This window comes from Leiobunum rupestre, chromosome 4 (genome assembly GCF_980474605.1).
Source record: "Leiobunum rupestre chromosome 4, qqLeiRupe1.1.hap1, whole genome shotgun sequence".
NCBI classification, from domain to species: Eukaryota; Metazoa; Arthropoda; class Arachnida; order Opiliones; family Sclerosomatidae; genus Leiobunum; species Leiobunum rupestre.
Window position 1 is genome coordinate 49,226,232 of NC_143387.1, and position 20,335 is coordinate 49,246,566.

The following is a 20,335-nucleotide window of genomic DNA, read 5'->3' on the forward strand; positions in this document are numbered from 1 at the left end:
CCAGTGGAGTAGCGGGGGGGGGGGGGAGCGGATACCACCCGTTTGGGGCCATGAAAAAAATAAAAACTTACACAAATTAGAGAAATTCGAAAAACCTTTTTTACACGTTTTGACTAGTAAGTAGCACACGAGGGGCTGATCACTCCGCGTAATCGGTGTACAGAGCCGTACCTTTGACTGTACTAATGGGATTACGCGTAATCTTTGAAGTCCCTGCCTTTGGCAGTGCTAATCTAAGCGTAATCCGGCGTAATCGGTGTACAGACTTTCTAAGAGTGGTTAGCCCCTCGGTAGCACACCATGATTTTCCACCCATGCTAGCAACGCCTCTATGGAAACCACGAGGAGGACGTATGATAGCCCGTCTGGGACAGGTGTTGTTGGTTGTGCCTATTGATGTCCCCTTGGATGTTGTAATGCATTTGTGGTTTTTAATTTAAACCTAAAATATACATTTTCTTACGGCTAATCGAGCGACCGAAGAAAGATTGTAGTTGTTCTGCCTTCGCAGTTAAGCGTCTCTATGAACATTAGCGCCATCTGGATTACTTTTTTATATTAGTCTTATATTTTTATAAATTTTTCGCCTTTCTAATAATTTTAAATAATTGAGTTTTTTGTTAATATGTGTGGTTAATTTTTAAGAATCTACACGTTAAATAGAATACTTTAAAGCCAAAATATAAGTAAATTTGGGTTAGTTTGGTCTATAGGACTCTGTGGATTCGTCGTGTACCTTACGCTACCCCAAAATATCGTTTCGTAAAGCATTGTTTTTTTTAATCAGGCAACCTTGTTTCTGGCAAATTGACGCTAGTGTCTCAGACTCGCTCTTAAACTTGTAACAATTTAAACTAGTATTTTTTATCTGAAGATATATGGAATCCCACGAAAAATTTAAAGAAACAAATTCTATAACAACCAAAAACCTTCTAATTAATATTAAATACACTTTGAGCGAGGTTTTAAATGGCGCGCGTAAAGAAACTTGGACAAACAATGATATCAATATCGCAAGAGGTTGGACTGCTTATTGCGAAAAGGTTAGGTCAAAGTCTAAAATACGCTGTCATAACAAAATTCTTACATTGGCCTAATAACTTTTATCTACCAGTATCTTTGCTTTCAAGCATATTCAAGAAGTAGGATCTCGTCTTTTTAACTCACTGACCAGTAAATGCTTGAATCGGCATGAAAAACAATTATTTGATGGAGCTGAGTACGCGAGGCGAATAAAATGGCGTATTTATTTATTTAAGAAATACATCGATTTCTAAGCTGTATTGAGCTTATATGCAGTCGTACAGAATGAAATGAATTATACATAAATATATTGCGAAAAGATAGTTTAAATTACTATACCTTGTTTTTTCTAAATAGGAAAGTGGAAAACCGAAGAAAAAACATTTTTCCGCGATTTCGCTTGTATTCCCCACCTTTGGCGATAGTAGGTTTTTGGTCGTATGTAGCGCCCCTATCGGGATTATTCATACACGCAAATTAACATTAGATGCGAGGCGATTGACGGGGCCGCTAAAGCGCGGTACGCGTGATCGAAGTTGGCCAAATTGACATCAACATTTAAACCGATTGGCACCAAAATTTTAATTTATTATGAAAATTCCTAAGCTTTTCACCACAACTAAATATGTTAGGATACTCAAAGATGTTTTTTTACCTTATTATTGGCCAGGGAAGTTACTACTAGGAAATGATAATTGGAAAGGTAATAGAGAGAACCATGGATTTTAGAAATATGAAATGAAATGGTGCTATAACTGCAGAACTTATCAATTTAAAAATAATATACTCAACAACATATATGTATGTATAAGCATATAGTGCTATTATTTCAATTAACATAAATTTCATACATAATTATAAAATTTTCAACAAACACATAATTTCCCTATTTAATAATTTTTTACTCTTAATTGGCATGATCAAATATAATATAAATTAATATCATGAGTAATTTGATGATATATTTAAAGAGGAGCGAATGTGAGCATAGTTTTTAGAGCCCATGCACTAGCTCAAAACTATTTCGGTGGTTTCTCTGTTATCAATTCTATATTTCAACAACTGCTTGATCAATTTTTATGTTGTGATGATAATCCTGAATTTTAAGAGTTATTAAAGTTCGTAGTCTGACCTATTTCATGAAATTAATAATTACTGTAGATAATGCTGTAGTTTTGGTAAAGTGTTTACTTAGTAACCATGATAGGTTTTTATTTTCTAGTACAGTTGCATGTAACTTATGCACTCTTAATAAATGTAATAAATTTTTTGTGTGAAAAATTTATGTTCTATTAAATTTACATGTACCTTTTCTTTTTTAGGTCTATTACTGCAGTTTGAATAAAAATAACCAAAAACTACTGGATAATTACATAAAAGATATTGTCTCAAGAACAAAAGATTGCCTTGTACCAAATGCTGATCTCTATTTCTTAAAATTCTCCACAAAAACTTTATTTTTTATGTTGTTGCAAAATATACAAATAGATTTTGAAAATTATGCGTGCATATTAGAAATGTTTGCAGCATATGGCTTGGAAAAAAAAGTAAAAAAGTATTATTATTATCGACATAATTTTATGTTACTGGTGTTATAAACTATGTGAATTTTAATTAAAAGCACCTTTACTCAACAAATTTAGGATTTGGAGATGCCATTGTATATAATTAAAGGAACAAACAATTTATTTGATTTTTTTGGAATTGGTGAAAACAATATTTTCACATATGATCAGTGGCTTAAACTTGGGGCCGGCTTCCTTCTATACAATATACTAAACAGAATTTCAAAGGAAGAAAACTCAACCAAGTAACTCAGGAAACCAAATTATTTGTGACTGTAAAAATGAAATTAACAACATGGGATATTTTTTCAAACAGGTGTGAAATGTCATTAAAAAGCTATTTGAATACACTAAGAAGAAACAAAACTAGACTTGTAAGAAAGTATAAGCTTAAAAAATACACAGTGAATTATTTGATTTCTCATTTTATTGAACTCTATAAGCTGAAATTATGATGCTTACCATACAAAATGATAAATAACTGCATAATAACAATAATCCTGTTTGTTCCCTACCCATAGCATAATATTTTCTTCGTCAGTAGAAATTTAAAAATCATTGTCACGATAAATGCGTGTGAGTATATGTAGTGGAGTGCAGTTTTTTCTAGGTACTTACTATACATTAGCTTAGTCATACGTATATTACAAATTTCAGTAAGTATAAATATTTTCACTATTTCTAGTGTTAGACTGAGAGTGAAATAAATGTATCAATGAAATACAGATATTTGGAAAATAATGCTGGCTAAATGGTAGCGATACCAGTCTACAACCAAAATTGGGATTGTACTGGGTGGAATTTTTGGGGTCAATGACAGAAAAAAAACTAGGTTTTTCTTTTTATGAAATAAATATAGAGGAAATATATAAATAGTAAAAACACACCATGTTAAACGTTTCCTGTGTATTATAAGTTAAAATATTTTGTACAGATATATATATATATATCAATAATAGATATGGAACCTTCTTTAATAGTGAAAAAGACAAATTGAATTCAAAATGTCCCAATTTAAATTTTTTCATACACTGCTCAAAGGCAGTTACTTGCCATACTTTTATTTTAAATGCCTCTATTTTTAAAATACTATAGCGATAGAGTTATGGCTTTTTTTGTGGTTGTACCAGAAAATGTCCTTAACAAAAGCGGATATAAATCCCACCCACGTAGATTTGGCCTCTTAATTCTTTTAAAATAAAAGTTGTTGAAATTGAGGGATATCCAATAACAATTCATACAGCTAAGAGAGTCTGTACAAAAACAATTTATCAAAATAAATGGGAAACATTTACGAAAATTTCAATTTTATTACGTATTTTCTTTGTGATCTCTATACCCAAGCCTTTCATATAAATTAACATTATTTCAATTTTCTATTAAATGAATGAACCTTTATGTATATCTCTAATTTTCAGCTGTTTCTGTTACTAGCGGCTAATGAAACCAAGTTATGCTCCAGGCAAACCTGCATCAAGGTCCAGAATTATATCATAAATTGGTGTGTCGATGAAATGCTCAATACACAAACATCAAGTTGTTTTCTTCAACAACCACCCGATATATTGAGTGAGATTGCAATAAAAAACAAACGATTTTTTGAAGAATATTTGAAAATACTACTTCTCAATGGGCAAAAATTAGAACCCCAGTACCTACCTGATGGCTACGAATGGAAATATTGGTAAATACTCAAGTGTCAATATGGGAAAAGGTGATAAACAAAAAAGACAATTTACTTTGGTAATTACCCTGTTTAGCCAGAAAAGCCACTTTTCGATTTAGCATGGATAGAGAAAATTGCAACAGTATGTATCTAAATGGTTTTGGTTGAAAAAAAGTGCAAAAACCATGGAATAAATACTTTATCTCTGTATCGTTGTCAGAAGGGGCAGAACATTTTTGGGTCAGTGTTAACTTATAATGAAAGCTTTACAAGTTTTTCAGGTACACAAAATGCATGTGTCTATTCCTAAATTGATAGTCTTATAAGTTTCTAATGTTAAGTTGATAATTTGAAATATGGTTTATATTTTTGGTATTTCCAAAAAGCAATTTGAAAAAAAATAATTTATGGCCAATATAATGAACTTTCAAAGCATGCCACTAACCTTTTTTCTACCAGAACCTATGTAAATTTGTGAAAACTATCCTAAATTTTCAAGCATTTTATGATTGTAATTGGTCTACATGTTTTAATTTCTATCCAATCAAATATTTCCGACACAAAATACTTCTTTTTTTAGATACATTATTTATATCATTTTGTATAATATATATTCGGTTTTACAGTTAAACCAACTTTATTTGTAAATTTTTATTTTTTGAAATATCAAAAAATGTAATCCATATTTCTTAATTTTTTTGCATTTTGTTCACACAAAATAGCCACTCTAGCCCTTAAGGTGGTTTTCTGACCAAACCAACAGAGGAACCAGGTACACTATCTATTCATATTTTAAAAAAATTTACTGAAAACTGTTGCGATACATTTTGTACATGTCATAAAAAATTGTGATTGTCCTTTAAAATGGCTTTTCTTTCGAAACAAACAGTAATTAATGTAAACCTTTTAGTGTTTCTCACCTTTTACTTTGTTTCAATTTTGAACAGATACTCCTGGAAATTAGTCTGAAACCACCATATGGTGGTTTCAGACTAAAGAAAAATTGCCCCTGGCAAAGTGCGGTCAAAGTAGTATATACTACTTGGACCGCACTTTGCCAGGGGCAATTTTTCTTTTCATACGATTATTCACACTGAATAGTCCTCAAAAAAGATATTTTATCATTGCTTTTGCATAAACCTTGTGAAAGTCTAATTCTGGGTGGAAATATTGCATTTGGCAACTGTTGAGTGTGCCAGTTGTTTTGTTTATAATTGGAATTTGTAGCTATTTCATAAATCATCACAGTTGATTCATTTCAGCATAAGTGTATAGAATTTTTACATAAGATATCTTTCTGGGAAATTTTTTGAGTGACATCATAACTGGAAGAAAATCGCCCCTATAGAGCGAAACAAAGACAAAGCTTGCTATAGTGTATTGTGAATAGCTCCCAGTAAAAATTTTGCATGCGAACAATACAATAGATTTACGATTTAAGCATTTGAAAAAGCCTTTGCATGTTACATGTAACAGGAAAGTTTAGGACAATATCAAATTCAAATGGTCCCCAATAGATATTTATATTGGTGTAGTTTCTTAACCTGGGAGAAAAATTATTTATACGAATTTGTTGCTACTTGTAACAATTAAATATAACTTCCAATGCTTAACTGCCTACATACCAAACTTGAATTTTAACTTGTTCCGTTACTTTTCAGTAGGAATATGTCTGAATTTTCGAATTTGGTTGATCATTTTCATTGCCTATTGAATAAGGATTCAAATACTGGTGCAGTAACAAAACAAATATTTATAAAACTACGCAAAGTTTCAGGCTGCTCTCTATGGGAAGATATTAGAAATGAATGTGATATTAGAGATGAATGGATGTCTGATACAATAATGTTCTAAATATAATTGTGTATAATTTCTATTGTCATTAAAATACCATTAAGTCTAGATGTTATAAGTATTTGTTTATAATAAAACCACAAACAGAAAATAATTATATTTAATTGTATATTTAAACTAATGATAGAGTTATAATACCGATAAAAAATAAATTGTTTATATTATTTACATCCCAGAGTAGGCAGGCCCACCACTGCCCTCTGGAGTTACCCAATTTATATTTTGACTTGGATCCTTAATATCACAAGTTTTACAATGAATACAGTTTTGAGCATTTATTTGAAACCTTTTACCACTTCCATCTTCATTAGGTACATATTCATAAACCCCTAAGATATATTTTAATAGTATCATTTCTAAAAATTTATTAGAGTTTTCATTTAGGCTTACCTGCAGGGCAAAATCTTTGCTCCGGGCCATCAAAAATTGGTAAGTTTCTTTTGATTTGAACTGACTCGTCTTTTAAAGTTAAATGAATTGGTTGATCACCTTCATGATTTGTTCCAGTTAATGCTACTGATGTCAGTAAATCAAATGTTACTACTCCATCTGGTTTTGGATATTCGATGGGTTTGCATTCAGCTGCCGGTTTTAATTTTTGGTAATCAGGGCCTATAATTTGAATACTACTGTTGCATTAAACTTGAAGCCAAGTATCAGAGCATAAGTTGTTCTCATCATTTTTACCTCCATGCGAAAGGGTCCATGGTTCTTTCCCTCTAAGAATGAAGTAAAATAACCCAGTATAAGCCATTGTGCCAAAAATACCCAAAGGGTTATGAAAGGATGGACGTATATTTCTAACTGAATGTAGTTCTTTCCACACCCAACTTTTACGAATTCGTTCTTCGTAAACTATTGGTTCGATACCTGAAAATATAATATAAAATTTTAATAAAATTACCATTTCACTATTCAAAAACATCTGAAAGAAGTGAAATACAAAAGTCTGCTCCCTACTAACCAATGGTTTTCGAATTTCCTTCCTCTATGGTATCAAAAATACTTTCTGCCGCAAGCATTGCACTTTTCATCGCATTATGAGTTCCTTTGATTTTGGGAACATTCATGAACCCAGCTACAAGGTAGTATTTTAGAGTGTATTAATTTTAATTCTTTACTATAAAGATTTTGTAGAAAACAGTTTGACCTACAAAAGTAATTTTCAATTTATACATTAAAAGTTTACTGGTCAAAATTACCTGCACATCCAATGAGGCATCCACCAGGAAAAGTCAACTTTGGAAGGCTCTATTTGAGCAACAAAACATAAAATTAATTGAATCTTCATTTTTTCTTAACTCAGATCATAAGGATGATAATAAAATAAACATTAGGTGCATTGAAATTACACAAGCTCTTAAAAAATTTTGGTTATGTACTTAACGGCAATGAATTCATAATTGCACGTACATTATTAAATAAAAACACCTCATAACTTTGTGCAATGACAATTTAATAACGTCAAATTGAGGGAATTCAGTTACAGGCTGGTTTCCCCATTCATTCCCCCTAGGGGCGGGCTTAGTGGCTTTTGAAAATCCCTCCCTCCCAAAAATTTTCTCCCACAGACTTGCGTTTAACTTATAACTATTTTGGCCTTTATTTCTATAATCAACTCCAAACATAAGAGTAGTAAAGTATAAATTACCTGTAATCCGCCTTCATTGAGGGCCCTTGCACCATATGCAATACGCTTTCCTCCCTCAAATATTGGCTTTACAGATGGATGAAGTTTAAACCTTTGGAAATCTTTGTACGGACTGAGGTAAGGATTCTGATAATCCAGACCAACAACGAAGCCCACAGCAATCATAGGCTGGCCTTCATTCAAATGATACAAAAATGAGCCCCCATATGTTTTGAAATCCTAAAATTCATTACAACATTACAATCATTTAAAATTACGATCCTAACAAAAGATAGTTCTCATTGAAAATATGAATTTCCGTACTAATGGCCAGCCAACAGTATGTTCAATGCAACCTGATTTGTGCTTCGATGGCTCGATTTCCCAGATTTCTTTCAATCCAATAGCGTATGTTTGTGGTTCAGCATTAGCTCTAAGATTAAATTTGTTAACCATTTGCTTTGTCAGGTGACCATGACAGCCTTCAGCAAATATTGTACATTTGGCATGAAGCTCCATTCCTCTTTCAAAATTTTCCTTGAAACGAAGGAAGTAAGTATTGCACACTTTGACAAATCTTTACCTATATCAAAATAGCTTCAGGGGTGGGGCTCATAAATGTTAATACTGAGGTAAATTGCTAAAATAAAATGTAGTTGAATCTATGATGCAACTCTATGGCCGCGAGAGGAGAGTGAGGGGCATTTAGATGAAAACTGCAGCAGTTATTGCTCCAATAACCATTCTGTAGAGAGTTACAACAGTTATTATAGTACACAGATTTGAGGCAGAAATATTTTCGACCCACATAGGTCTTGCTTAATTTGACAAATTGTGTTTTGACAAGATTCTTGTTAATATTATTAAAAAAAATTGAAAAATGGTTTAGATTAAATTTAAATATTTTACGAGGATTGCTTTAATTGGAATATTTTAAAAAGAGGCTTGGTAATATGCAAATATTTAAACAAGGTGTTCGTAAAAATTTTAAATTTTAACAAATGACATGCAAAATTCCCCTCCTGGCAACACAACTCTGAATGGTTTTGATTAGAATATTGTAAGCCTTTGCATAAAAAAATTAAATTAAATTACTTTGGGTGATCCATCTTTAGCTATTCCCACATCATTAGTAGCTATGCCTTTTACACTACCATCTTCGTTAAATAACACCTATATCAATATATACAACAATATGTATTATGACAGCTTGTAGTGTTAGCTGTCCAAAAACATACATCATTTTGTGAGATAAGCAAAAGAAAATGGTACTATAGACTAATTACTTAAAAGTTGGCTGATTTAAATTTTGTTTTAATATAAAAGCTATTTTAAAAAAAAAAATTGATGAGTTTTTTTGGAGATTGAGGCCAGTGGCACAGCGCTGCAGATTGGTTTCCAATAAGGGGGTAGCCACTTTGAAAAACATTGTACATCAGATTTCTGATTTCCAAATATCTCCAATATTTCTTAAATATTCCCAGATTCCCAGAAATATCAAAAAAAATTCCAGATTCCCAGGATTATTAAAAAAAAATCGTTTATTTCTCTAGATTTCCAATACTTCTTTCGATTTCTAGAGATTTCCTTATATTTCTTTGGATTTCTCGATTTCTAGAAATATTGAAAATATTTCAGTTTATTTCTCTAGATTTCCAAAAAAGTTTGAGTTTCTCGAGATTTCCAACATTTCTTTTGAATTTCTCTAGATTTCTAATATTTCTTTGGATTTCTCCTGTATTTCTAGATTTCCAGAAATATCGAAAATATTTCTAATAATTCTCCTGTATTTCTAGATTTCCGTTAATAATTATTTCAATTTATCACTATTTGTACACCAGATTTCTTAAGTGACTACCCCCTCGGTTTCCAAAGTATCTTTGATTAAATTTAACCCTGTTTATTTAAAAATGCTTCTGCAGACCAAAGGTTTCTAAATACCCAATGCAAGAAGTTCATTAAGTAGTGGATTTTTGTCAGCTAAGCAGATTTGTTATTTTAAAACACATGTATCTGCTTAATAGACGCGAAGTTAACTTAGCATTCTCTTGTTGGCCTCTAGGAGTTTTTATGTTAGCTGATGCCGATTTTAACAATGGGCTCTGATCTGATGGTTACTAAACTCCACTTTAGTAAACCTTTTGAGGTCAACTTCCCTAGCCGGGCGGAGTGGAGTCACTTGACCCTCGGTACCAGAGGAGAGATCGTCTGGTTCACTGATGGGTCTAAGACACACTATGGCACTGGTGCGGGGATGTATTGCCTTACTAATAATTTCGGCTTTTATGAAAGCCTAGGGATACACACTAGTGTATTTCAGGCTGAAATTTTTGCCATTTGCTCCTGTGTTGCTCACTGTTTACATCAGGGGTATCATGGGAAGGTTATCCAGATTTATTCATTTATAGAGCTCTCAGCCAGTATAGTATTCTTTTTAAACTGGTTTTTAGCTGCTTAGATCTCCTCTGCACTCTTGGGTTGCACAATAAAGTTCAACTCTGTTGGGTACCTGGGCATAAGGGGCATCTTGGGAACGAAAGGGCCGACGCCTTGGCCAAGGAAGGTGCGAGGGCTGGGTTCATTGGTCCAGAACCTGCTCTCCCCATCTCCCGAGGGCTTGTACGCGGCTTAATCTCCAAGTTTATGTCGGATCGTCAACTCAGACAATGGTCTGAAATTGAGGGTCAAAGGCAGGCCAAAGAGTTCACTCTTGGCCCATCTAGGGAGAGAGCTAGAGAATTACTCTCGCTCTCTAGGTCTAGTATTAGGATTGTTACTGGCCTACTTACAGGCCACTGCCATCTTAACAGACATTTAACGCTTATTGGGGTCAGTGATGACCCGATTTGCAGATCTTGTCTAGCTGAGGAGGAAACTGCCTCACATGTCCTCTGTAGCTGCGATTACTATGCAGCCCAGAGGTTTGAGCATTTGGGTATGCATCGGTTGGAGACGTATGACGTCTCTAATATCACGGCCGGGCAGATTTTAAGCTTTATGTCGGCAATAGGACTTATTTAAGTCACCCAGTTTGGGGATGCACAATGGACCTTAGGTCGAAGTGTTTGGCTTGCCACCCCACTCAATAATAATAATAATAATATGTTAGCTGAAAATTATAATTAATTTATAGTAGAGGTGCGCAAAATATATCTTTCTTGTATTAGAGTGCTATATCTTATCAGAAACAACGATATAAAGCCCAAAAGTGTATTTTACACTGTTTTTTAATAGAAAACGGAGAGCAGTGGAGTAGCTAGAGGTTTTGCTCCTTTGCTTAAGGCTGTTTGACACTTCTCTCAATACATTTGTGTAAAGTGCAACCCCTCCACTTGAGTACGGGTAAAAGAGGGTAGCTCACCGGCAAAATTCGTCCCAACTTGCAATGTGGCCTAAAAATTCTATTTTGATGTCTACTTTGAGGGTCCGATGAGTCCGCAGCGATGCGGGGTGGACAACACAGTTTTTGGGGGGGCAAGGGGGGCAGTTGCCCCCTAAATTTGCTTTCACCAAATTGAGCCGTGTTTGGTGTTGTTCCCGATGGTACATTTCACCCTGAGTCGAATGCGACCAACCACATGCCAGTAAGATCAACCGTTTCCGAGTTATGGCCGAATTTGTACTGAATCACGTGGTTTTTTCTCTAATATGAAAAAAAAATCCCCAAATGTTAAATTTAGCAATCCGGTCACGTTGGGTATCGTTTCTGTAGTATGTTTTAACGTTGAGTCGAATGAGACAAGCCGCGGATCGCTGGGACTAATAGTTTCGGAGGTATGACCAAAAGTACACTAAACAAAGGTTTTTTTTCGGAATTTCACTAAATGTTGAAAAGGTATATCAACCATTTGGCCAGGACCAACCATACTTTCGGATCGTACGTATTATTTTGTGCCGAATCGAATGAGACCGCAATTCCGTAGGATGAATAGTTTCCGAGCTATAACGAAATATGTGCGAACCATAAATGGTGTTTTTTTCAAAAAGTTCGAAAATATTCATTTAAACAACCACTACAAATTTCTCCCCGGACGACCACAATGTATTCATCTTACATACTACTAACGTCGTAAGTGCTGAATCGAATGAGACCAACCGCAGCACCGTGGAATGAATAGATAACGAGTGATGACGGAATTTACATTAGATAACTGACATTTAATCCTCAAACAGGTTCTGAAAATGTTTTTTATTTTTTTTATTTATTTATAATTTATTTTTAAACATCATTGTATTCGATTAATGTTTACTACCAAAAGCATGTGTGACGTTGCAAGACGTCACATTGATATTCTTTAGTCGCGCCATCTTCGTTTTAAACGTTTCTACTTGAATTTTTTAATGCCCCAAAAAAATGCCATAGAAATTTTAGATATATTATTATTATATTTCATTCATTCTATTTAGTTGTATTGCCCCCCCCCCCCCAAAAACTGTGTTGTGGACTCATCGGATCCTCAAAGTAGACATCAAAATAGAATTTTTAGGCCACATTGCAAGTTGGGACGAATTTTGCCGCTGGAGAGCTCTTTTTGGGCCTCTTTTACCCGTACTACTTTGCCACTGAGAGGGGGTAAAAAACTCATATTCGCCACCTATCTGAGTAAAGAGTAACCCAATATATAGCAATCTAGTAATTCTAGTTGGCGCTGTAGTCTATGGTGAGACTACTTTTCAGAAGATATCTCAAAAGGAGCAAAGGTAAAACTAACACACTTTTGAGTCATTTTCGGATTAACCAATAGGCTGAGTAGGGGCACAGAACATTTTCCAAAAGGTAGGGGGGGAAGAGGTTAGAGCAATTTCAGAGGAGCCATAATAAAGGTCAATCCTAGGGGCCCAGGTGGTTGTTGTTTAGGGTATTATGTTGCTTTTGAAATTGTTAATGAAATACTTGAACAACAAGATAGTTTTTGTATCATACCTCAGAAGCTGCGTATCCTGGATAAATTTCAACACCCAGTTCCTCCGCTAATTTTCCAAGCCATTCGATTACATACCCTAAACGTACTATGTAGTTCCCATGGTTGTACATCGGTAAACCTAATTTTTAAAGTTACAGATTTGTGCCTCTAAAACCAATTTTATTATATGATAAGAACATATAATTTTAAATACCTTTGAAAATGGGTATACTTATTCTTTTTTTCTCAGTAAGCAATGCAAATTTATCTTCTTTCACTTCAGTAAGTAATGGAGCCTATATTGTGAAAATATATTTAAATGTTTCAATGTCAATCGCCATTTCATAAGGATAAAGTCAGGATAATCTCGCATAAATCTATGGCATAAATTAATAACGTAAACCATTAAATTTATTTATACTAGTTGGAACAAAGCTAGGTTTAACCATAAAGTAAATGTAAACAAAGATGTATAAACATTAGATAATTCTTACCCCTTTCTCTTTCCAATCTGGAATGAGTTCATCCAAGGCACGGGTTTCAATACATGCTCCAGACAATATGTGTCTTCCTGAAACATTTTATTTCTTAAGCTCAAATAAGAGAATGAGTTACCAAAAACTTGACAAAGAAAAGACTTTCTAAAAAAAGGTTACTAATAATCAAGCAAATTCGTTACTGTTTAAATGTTATTAAGAGTTATAGTAAATAATGAGTTTTCAAAAAATTGTGTACTAAAATCACAAAACAATTTTAAAATCCCAGTTTTTCTTATCCAGAGTCAAAAGCTTGAAGAATCAAAAACCTCATTTTCCCCATTTCCGTAAGCTGTCTGCCACTAGTAGAGGTGTACCAAATATTTGGTTACATAAAATAGAATAAAAAGTTTAGTTTGCTAATATTAGTTTTTCCAGATCAGATATTTGAAAATGGAAGTACAAAGTACATGACATTTTTAATGTTGAATTTCTAGGTCATTAATACGTTCTGAAATAATATGCTTTCCTCGAGGTGTATTGCCGTAATCCCTGTTTTCCTTTATGTATATTTTAAAGACGTCACAGTGGTAGCTAGCTATACTGTGAGGTCTGCTAATCGGTATGTTAATGTTGTGTTATAGAGTTTTTTTTAAATCTAAGGGAATCGAAAGCCAAAACAAAAAAAAGCTGATGCACAGTGATAGTTGGCAGTAGATATGTCACTATTGTAAATCTTTCATATAAGTACGAGTTTGGAGGGATTATTGTGCTGCTTACTAATTGTATTTCCCTTTTAGCACAAATAAGCCTAAAATAATAGAAATTTTTGTGTATAATGTTTAAAATTTTCAGGTTCGTTAAATTATTTCAGGGTTCTGGAAAATAATTAAGGGAAAGCGGGTCATTTACAAAGTAGCCAAATAGGCAAAATTTTAAACAAAATTAAATCTTTATTTGATTTGAATTATCTCAATTGGTTTCAGTACATCAAACCATTAAAAATTATTTAGTTTTTAACTATCGCAAAAAACTTTCTTGTTTACTAAATTTTATCTATATCCCATATCAATACACCTCAGTTTAAACCAATTCAAAAACTAGCCTTGAATAGAAGTGTTAAAATATTTTAAGCTGAGGCTGTTTTTACCCTGATTTATTGAAAATATGGTAATTTAGGGACCAAATCTTGACTAGGGACTAGTTATTGTATCGACCTGATAGGAGCCTTGTTATCTGATATTTAAAATACCCCTGGTGATGGAATAATATATTCAAAACTAACTTAGTTTTTATTTTGTAGGATTTTAAATAGATTTTTTGTGCACTACAAATATTATGGTCATTTTTAAATTTTATCAACACTATTTGCTACTTAATCGTAACTACTGATGGCAGTGTAATGCGCACAGCCAAAACCAGTAAAGTCGGTGTTTATTTATGATTTTAAATAAACATTTTTATAGTGCACTCAAAAACGTTGTTAAATTCATTTGTTTTTAATGGTGATCTTGCACTAGTGAATGGTCTTTTTTTGAAAGTAATTGTAACTGGCTTAAAAAAATATTCAACCAAATTTCTTCACTACATTTTAAATATTCTATTTAGTATTTGTTGTAACTAAAAAGTCAAATGATATTAATTTGGCTTGAGCTGAGGCTAGGCACCCACTCATGCAAAAGTTATCGTCCATGGCAAAAAAAAAAACTATTAATAAAATTCTAGCCACAACATAAATTATCATCCACAAATAGCCTTAAAAAATAAAACAACAACCCAAAAAAATTATTTAACATAATCTATTTTGGGCATAAGAGATTAAGCAAAAGTGACATAATTACCAAAAGTGTGTCAATCGGACCAATTTCTTAATGAATGTTATGAGCGAAATACAAGTTGGGAGGGGAGAAGGGAATGTATGCCTTGGGGAGGGAAGGAAGTTAAAACCAAGAAATAACTCCTCCTAGTGAGGAATGGAGGAACTAAGTAGCACTGGTCGAAGTTAAGTGTATTTTTTTATTTTTCTGAGGAGATGCTATCGCCACCTACCTACGATATAATACCATAGACTAAAAAAAGATCCAGAAAGGCGACAATAAATAGTCTTTTATGCAGGGTTGGCTGGTTTAAATCACACTGGTTTAAATCATGATTTAATCCAAGTGATTTTTTTTTAAAAACCAATGGTTTTTTTTTATATTTTGGTTTTTTTAATTAACTATAAATGTTTGTAAATTTTCTTACCAAAATGATTACATTTCTAAAACATTTACAACTCGACCACATTTCCTTTATTTTCAATACCTTCCTATTCACCCCTTAGCTTTTCTCATAGAGTATATAACCGTGGTATATAATATTGTCGTGTACACTTCTTCATCCTATATTTCACTTAATTTTATCTACGGTTTTTCGATAAGAATCCTTATTTTTGCTTATGGTTTTTCCTATATTTTCCTTTAATTCGCTTGAAAATTTCCTATTTTTTCTATAAAATTTTCGAGGCATTTTCCTGGTCACTCTGCATTTACACAAAATCAAAAATGAAACAAACTAAAACTTTGTTCTTGTGAGACTTGTAAAAAACGAAAAAAAAACTTTGTTCTGGTTACTTGAGACTTGTAATAATACTCATATTAATATTTAGTTGACTGGTAATATGTATGCACGGTTAAACAAAAGCGAAAAATAGATTAAAGGTAAAGTAAGGAAGTGTTTAAAAAAACCTGATTTAAACCAAATAAACCAGGTTTTTGGGTTTATATAAAAAAAAAACGAGTTTTTTCCCAACCCTGCTTTTTTGTGGTCGATCTCGAGTCGAGCATTCATTAAACCTTTAGCATACGAAAGTACAGGGATTGTCACACTTTTGGTAATTATGTCACTTTTGGATTAATTAATTACTAGTGGGTGGCCTCTATTTTGGTGCATGTAATGGACAAGATAATTTTCCAAAAAGGTTTGGATGTGAACAGTCTAAACAGCTTAAACAGTAATGAACAAAAATGTGATTATCAACTAAAAAATTCCATAATTTAAAAACAAATTACAGAATGTTAAACAAATATTTACAACAAAAAAGGAAATCCTATAGGGAAGCTGGACCGTGATCACGATATGTTGGATTAAAAACTACAGCAAAGGGGGCGACACCTTGTACGTATACCACAGTCTATGGCATGAATTAGTACCAGGCCTTCTTGACTGAAATTGCCGAAACTCTCTTTGAAATGTCTCAAAGAACAAATGTGTTGGAATTTGAGAAAATTACTGAAATTTTGCTTTCAGATTAATTTTTCTTCTTCACTTTCTTTTTTAAACACTTTTACTTTGCAGTCAGTTTTTGATTTGTAAATATTAGTAAAATTTTTACTATGTTTAAGTTTTTGCTCTTCTATAACATTTGTTAGTGATTAAACTTATAAAATCAATTGCTACACTTATTTATATATGTAAAGCTCAAATGTACTCAAAGTTGACTGAGACGAGACTAAGTAGTTTGTTGGTTTGTAGTTTTAAAATTTAATTTGGTCTAAATTTTTTTAGTTTCTTTATATCGTTCTATGAAAATTGAAACCCCCTGTCAGCTTACCAACTTCCGAAGCTTTCTCGATCAGGCACACTCTAAGTTCCTTTCCCTTTTCATTAGCCAACTGTTTTAAACGAATGGCAGCTGACAGTCCAGCTGGCCCTCCACCAACTATCAATACATCAGTTTCATCTGATGTTCTCTCCATGTCCACATCTTCATTCCAAAATTATACAAGTTTTAAAATAAAGTACGGAGAAGTATAAAATGTGGGAATATGGCCTTTACTACGATGAAACATATTTAAAAAAATGGCGAATAACTCAGCACATACACAAAACAAAATATAAAAATATTCTTATTAATAAGTTTTGTTATTTCCGAACATTTCTTAGAAAATCAACAAGACTAAATTCAATCTGCCTCATGACCTACTACATGGATTGAAATTAATTATGAATTTTGAATAAGTAAATAAAGGTAAGACTTTCCAATTAATATTCTGTATATATTTTTTTTTACTTCGTACTTACAATGAGACGACCCAAGGTGATAATCACCGATTTTGTTCAAAGTCGGGTATAATGTACACCTCCATGTAACTCGAAAAACTTCAGATTCCAATATTATTTTCAATGGAAAAATCCCAAATAATGTTGTCAAAAACGTTTTCGGTTGCCATGGCAAAACGAAAGCCCGTCGCAACTTTTCCCTTGCAGGTTTTTTAAGGTACATGGATGTGTACATTATACCAGAGTTTGAACAAAATCGGTGATTATCACCTCGGGTCGTCTCCTTGTTAGTTTCTTACATTGAATTGCCTAAGAAAATTAAATAAGTGACCTGTGGTACAATAAATAAAGCCTATGAATTAAATACCCAAGCAAACCATAGTTTTTTGAAAATTAATATTAGAAACAATACCTTTCCATCTTTCATCATTTTCCCTTGGAGAAAGTGTGTAATGACTGGAATATCGATATGTTTGATTTAGGTAGAGTTTTTGACTAGTAGAGTGAGTATTGTTACATTTTATACAAACTGAATGAAAACCTGAAAAAGAAATGTGAAAAATTCTATCTGATAAAGTTGATACACAATAGGTGGTTTTTTTCCGCCTGTTCTGGGTTTTTTGAGCAGGTTAAAAAGTGTAGCCATATGACGTCATTTTACTTCAATTCTGTCTTGACGGAAAAAACAAGTTGGAGTAAGAAGGGAGTAGTTAAATGTTAAAGTTTATTTATAAAAAGCTCGTCCGTCATGTTTTCGTGAAACGAAATTTAAGCAGACGACAAAGCTAGATTACTCCTTCTACACCTCCTTTCGAGGAGGAGTAAAAACAAAATTCAAGACAGGGTAAATCTTACCCCCGAGAACAGGCGAATAAAACGTCTTAGGGTAAAAAGTTTACACTTTTTGTCCCCGGACAAGCGAAAAAAAACCACCTAATATCAAATTTTGGTGTACAAACAATTAAGTTACAACTTTTTAACAATAAAAATGGGTAATTGCATATACAGGTTCTCTTTCTCAAAAACCCTATGATTGAATGTTTTAGTTCCAAAATTTCCACTCCAATTCCTAGGAAACTATTTTCCAAACTATAAAAATTAAATGATCAACATTGCCTGCATGTACTTTCTAGACTCATTTTGAAGGCCAAAAGAATTATGTATTTATTCACAGGACTGTGGAAATCTTAACCCGCTTGCTGTAATACTTTGTTAGTTGGTTATAGTCCAGCACATTGTTTTATACAAGGCGGCCTCCAATTCTGAAGGTGGTTACAGTTACAATAACAACCTTAACAGATTCAGACTCCATGATACATCTGTATTTATATAATAACTGAACTAAAAATCTGCAGCCAAATTAATGGTTATCATTATGCAATAGCGGAGGCTTATCTCTTACATCGATCAATAACTGAAATTCAGAGGTAAAAAATCTTGACAAAATCACCACATTAGGTATTTGGCTTTATAGTTAGAATCCTTTATCAACATAATAAAAAAAATACTTATAACTGTGCAAAGACGATTGTAATCATTAGACTACAAAATGAAATAACGTACGTATAATAGATAATGGAGCGTTGATTTTCCTTAAACTAAAACTACTATGTCTCAAGTATTTTGTGAAACAAGCCATTTCAAATATAAATGTCTTTCAGAGTCCCATGAAAGAAAATTAACGCAAACTTCGACACTAACTGGCGTTAAATACTGGGTTTTCCTTCTATATCTGATATGGCACAGTGGCGAGAGTTTAGACTAGTAGTCTAGCAGACGACCCACTAAAACGTTTGCACAGAACGTTTTTTGATAAAGCAGGGTACACGACAACGAAACGCCTGTTTACACAAAACTAAAGCTGGAAACCTGGAGGGTGGCGACCTGTAATCCCATGCAGCTTTCCCCAACAGGGCTGCCAGAAAATCTTTTTGGTATGACGCCCAAATTGTTCAAAAAATCGCCCAATTTCTAGCCCAACTATAAAACAACGAGTTTCAAACTAGCCCAAAATTCAGCCCAAATAATTTTGGGAACTAGCCCAATTTACCGCCCAAAAACGTAAATATTTTAAGAAAAAGCCAAAAGTTTAAAATTTTCGTTTAAAATTTAAGGAATATTTAGATTTAATAGAAAATATTATAAAACATTCATTTTCAACAAAGACTTGAGCGGAGCGAGCTACAAATCCAGTGGTTAATTAGGCTTAGATTAATTATACCCAAGTAGAGAAAGAAAATCGAGATAAATAATTTAGTTTAACAAAGATTACTGTTTATTTAGTAAAGATAAAATATACAGCTAATGCTTATCTTTTTTGAAACTTGCCCTATGTGGTAATACCGCAATGGATCTTAAGCCTTTCAAGTTCTCTTTTTTAGCAGATAATCCACTCTTATTGTTAATTTTTAAAAGGCGCGCAATATTTAAACCCGGGTCAAATATTATACCATCTAATGATTTAACTCGTGACACGGCCACAAACGTCATTCCAAGGGCAAGCTCCCCTTTTCCCCCAACTCCTTTGGCTTCCGACGGACAGCAATATTTTCTCTAGAGTCGCTTTCCGAAGCTCCCTTTTTCCTTTCCCCCAATGCGCGACGGACAGCCAACAGTAACTTTCCTGGCAAGTTTCCACAGTGGGTGGGGTGCATTTGGCCGACTCCTCATTTGACCGACTTTTCATTTGGCCGACTGCTCATATGTCCGAATGCCCATATGGCCAACAACTCATTTGGTTGAGTTTTCGGTCGGCCAAATGAGCAGACCATATGGCCGACTACTCATTAGGCCGACTACTCATTTGGCCGACTATTCTTTTAGCCGAAATTCTGGTCGGCCAAATGAGCAGCCCATTTGACCAACTACTCATTTGGCCGACTGCTCATTTCAACGACTCTTATACTCTAGCCTGTCATTATATATGTCTTTAGTGTTAGGTTGACTTATAGAACGAGCAATGTATTCTAAGTATTGGCGCCTGACGGCGCCGCGCACTCCCTTCGCTCGAGCGCTGGAGGGGGGCCGGACCGTCGCCCCCCAGCCCCGTTCTTCATAACCAATCTGGGCCTTCTAAAACGCGACCTAGAGCACAGTACCTAGCCAAACGCACCTAGTATCGTCCAAATGCCAAATGAGCAGTCGGCCAAATGAGAGGTCGGCCAAATGAGAAGTCG

General features: G+C 33.6%; 2 protein-coding genes across 6 annotated transcripts; one reads left to right on the forward strand and one right to left on the reverse strand.

The window, feature by feature from the left end:
* The first annotated feature begins 723 nt into the window (after window positions 1-723).
* LOC149948090 (uncharacterized) lies at window positions 724-6,150 on the forward strand. Of its 5 annotated transcripts, XR_016480520.1 has the most exons (8): window positions 724-1,043; window positions 2,346-2,570; window positions 2,667-2,833; window positions 2,905-2,962; window positions 4,007-4,272; window positions 4,349-4,494; window positions 4,977-5,026; window positions 6,026-6,041. XR_016480520.1 is itself a non-coding variant. In XM_090172911.1 (6 exons), exons 1-6 carry the CDS (start codon window positions 879-881, stop codon window positions 6,106-6,108), a joined length of 1,074 nt encoding a protein of 357 aa, XP_090029037.1. In that variant the 5' UTR covers window positions 724-878; the 3' UTR covers window positions 6,109-6,150. The 5 variants fall into 5 exon arrangements, 4 of the variants coding, with proteins under 4 accessions (XP_090029037.1, XP_090029038.1, XP_090029039.1 ...); XM_090172911.1 differs by lacking the exons at window positions 4,349-4,494; window positions 4,977-5,026 and having other exon boundaries at window positions 5,916-6,150; XM_090172912.1 differs by lacking the exons at window positions 4,349-4,494; window positions 4,977-5,026 and having other exon boundaries at window positions 5,919-6,150.
* A 44-nt stretch (window positions 6,151-6,194) lies between these two features.
* Window positions 6,195-18,914, reverse strand: Etf-QO (electron transfer flavoprotein-ubiquinone oxidoreductase). Its single transcript, XM_090172910.1, has 14 exons — window positions 18,723-18,914; window positions 17,572-17,700; window positions 16,711-16,863; window positions 13,137-13,213; window positions 12,857-12,938; window positions 12,663-12,781; window positions 8,834-8,911; window positions 8,063-8,275; window positions 7,760-7,978; window positions 7,311-7,359; window positions 7,073-7,186; window positions 6,796-6,978; window positions 6,499-6,720; window positions 6,195-6,437 (listed from the first exon to the last, which is right to left on the reverse strand). The coding sequence occupies exons 1-14, from the start codon at window positions 18,796-18,798 to the stop codon at window positions 6,274-6,276; spliced, it is 1,878 nt and encodes a 625-aa protein (XP_090029036.1). The 5' UTR covers window positions 18,799-18,914; the 3' UTR covers window positions 6,195-6,273.
* Window positions 18,915-20,335: the final 1,421 nt, after the last annotated feature.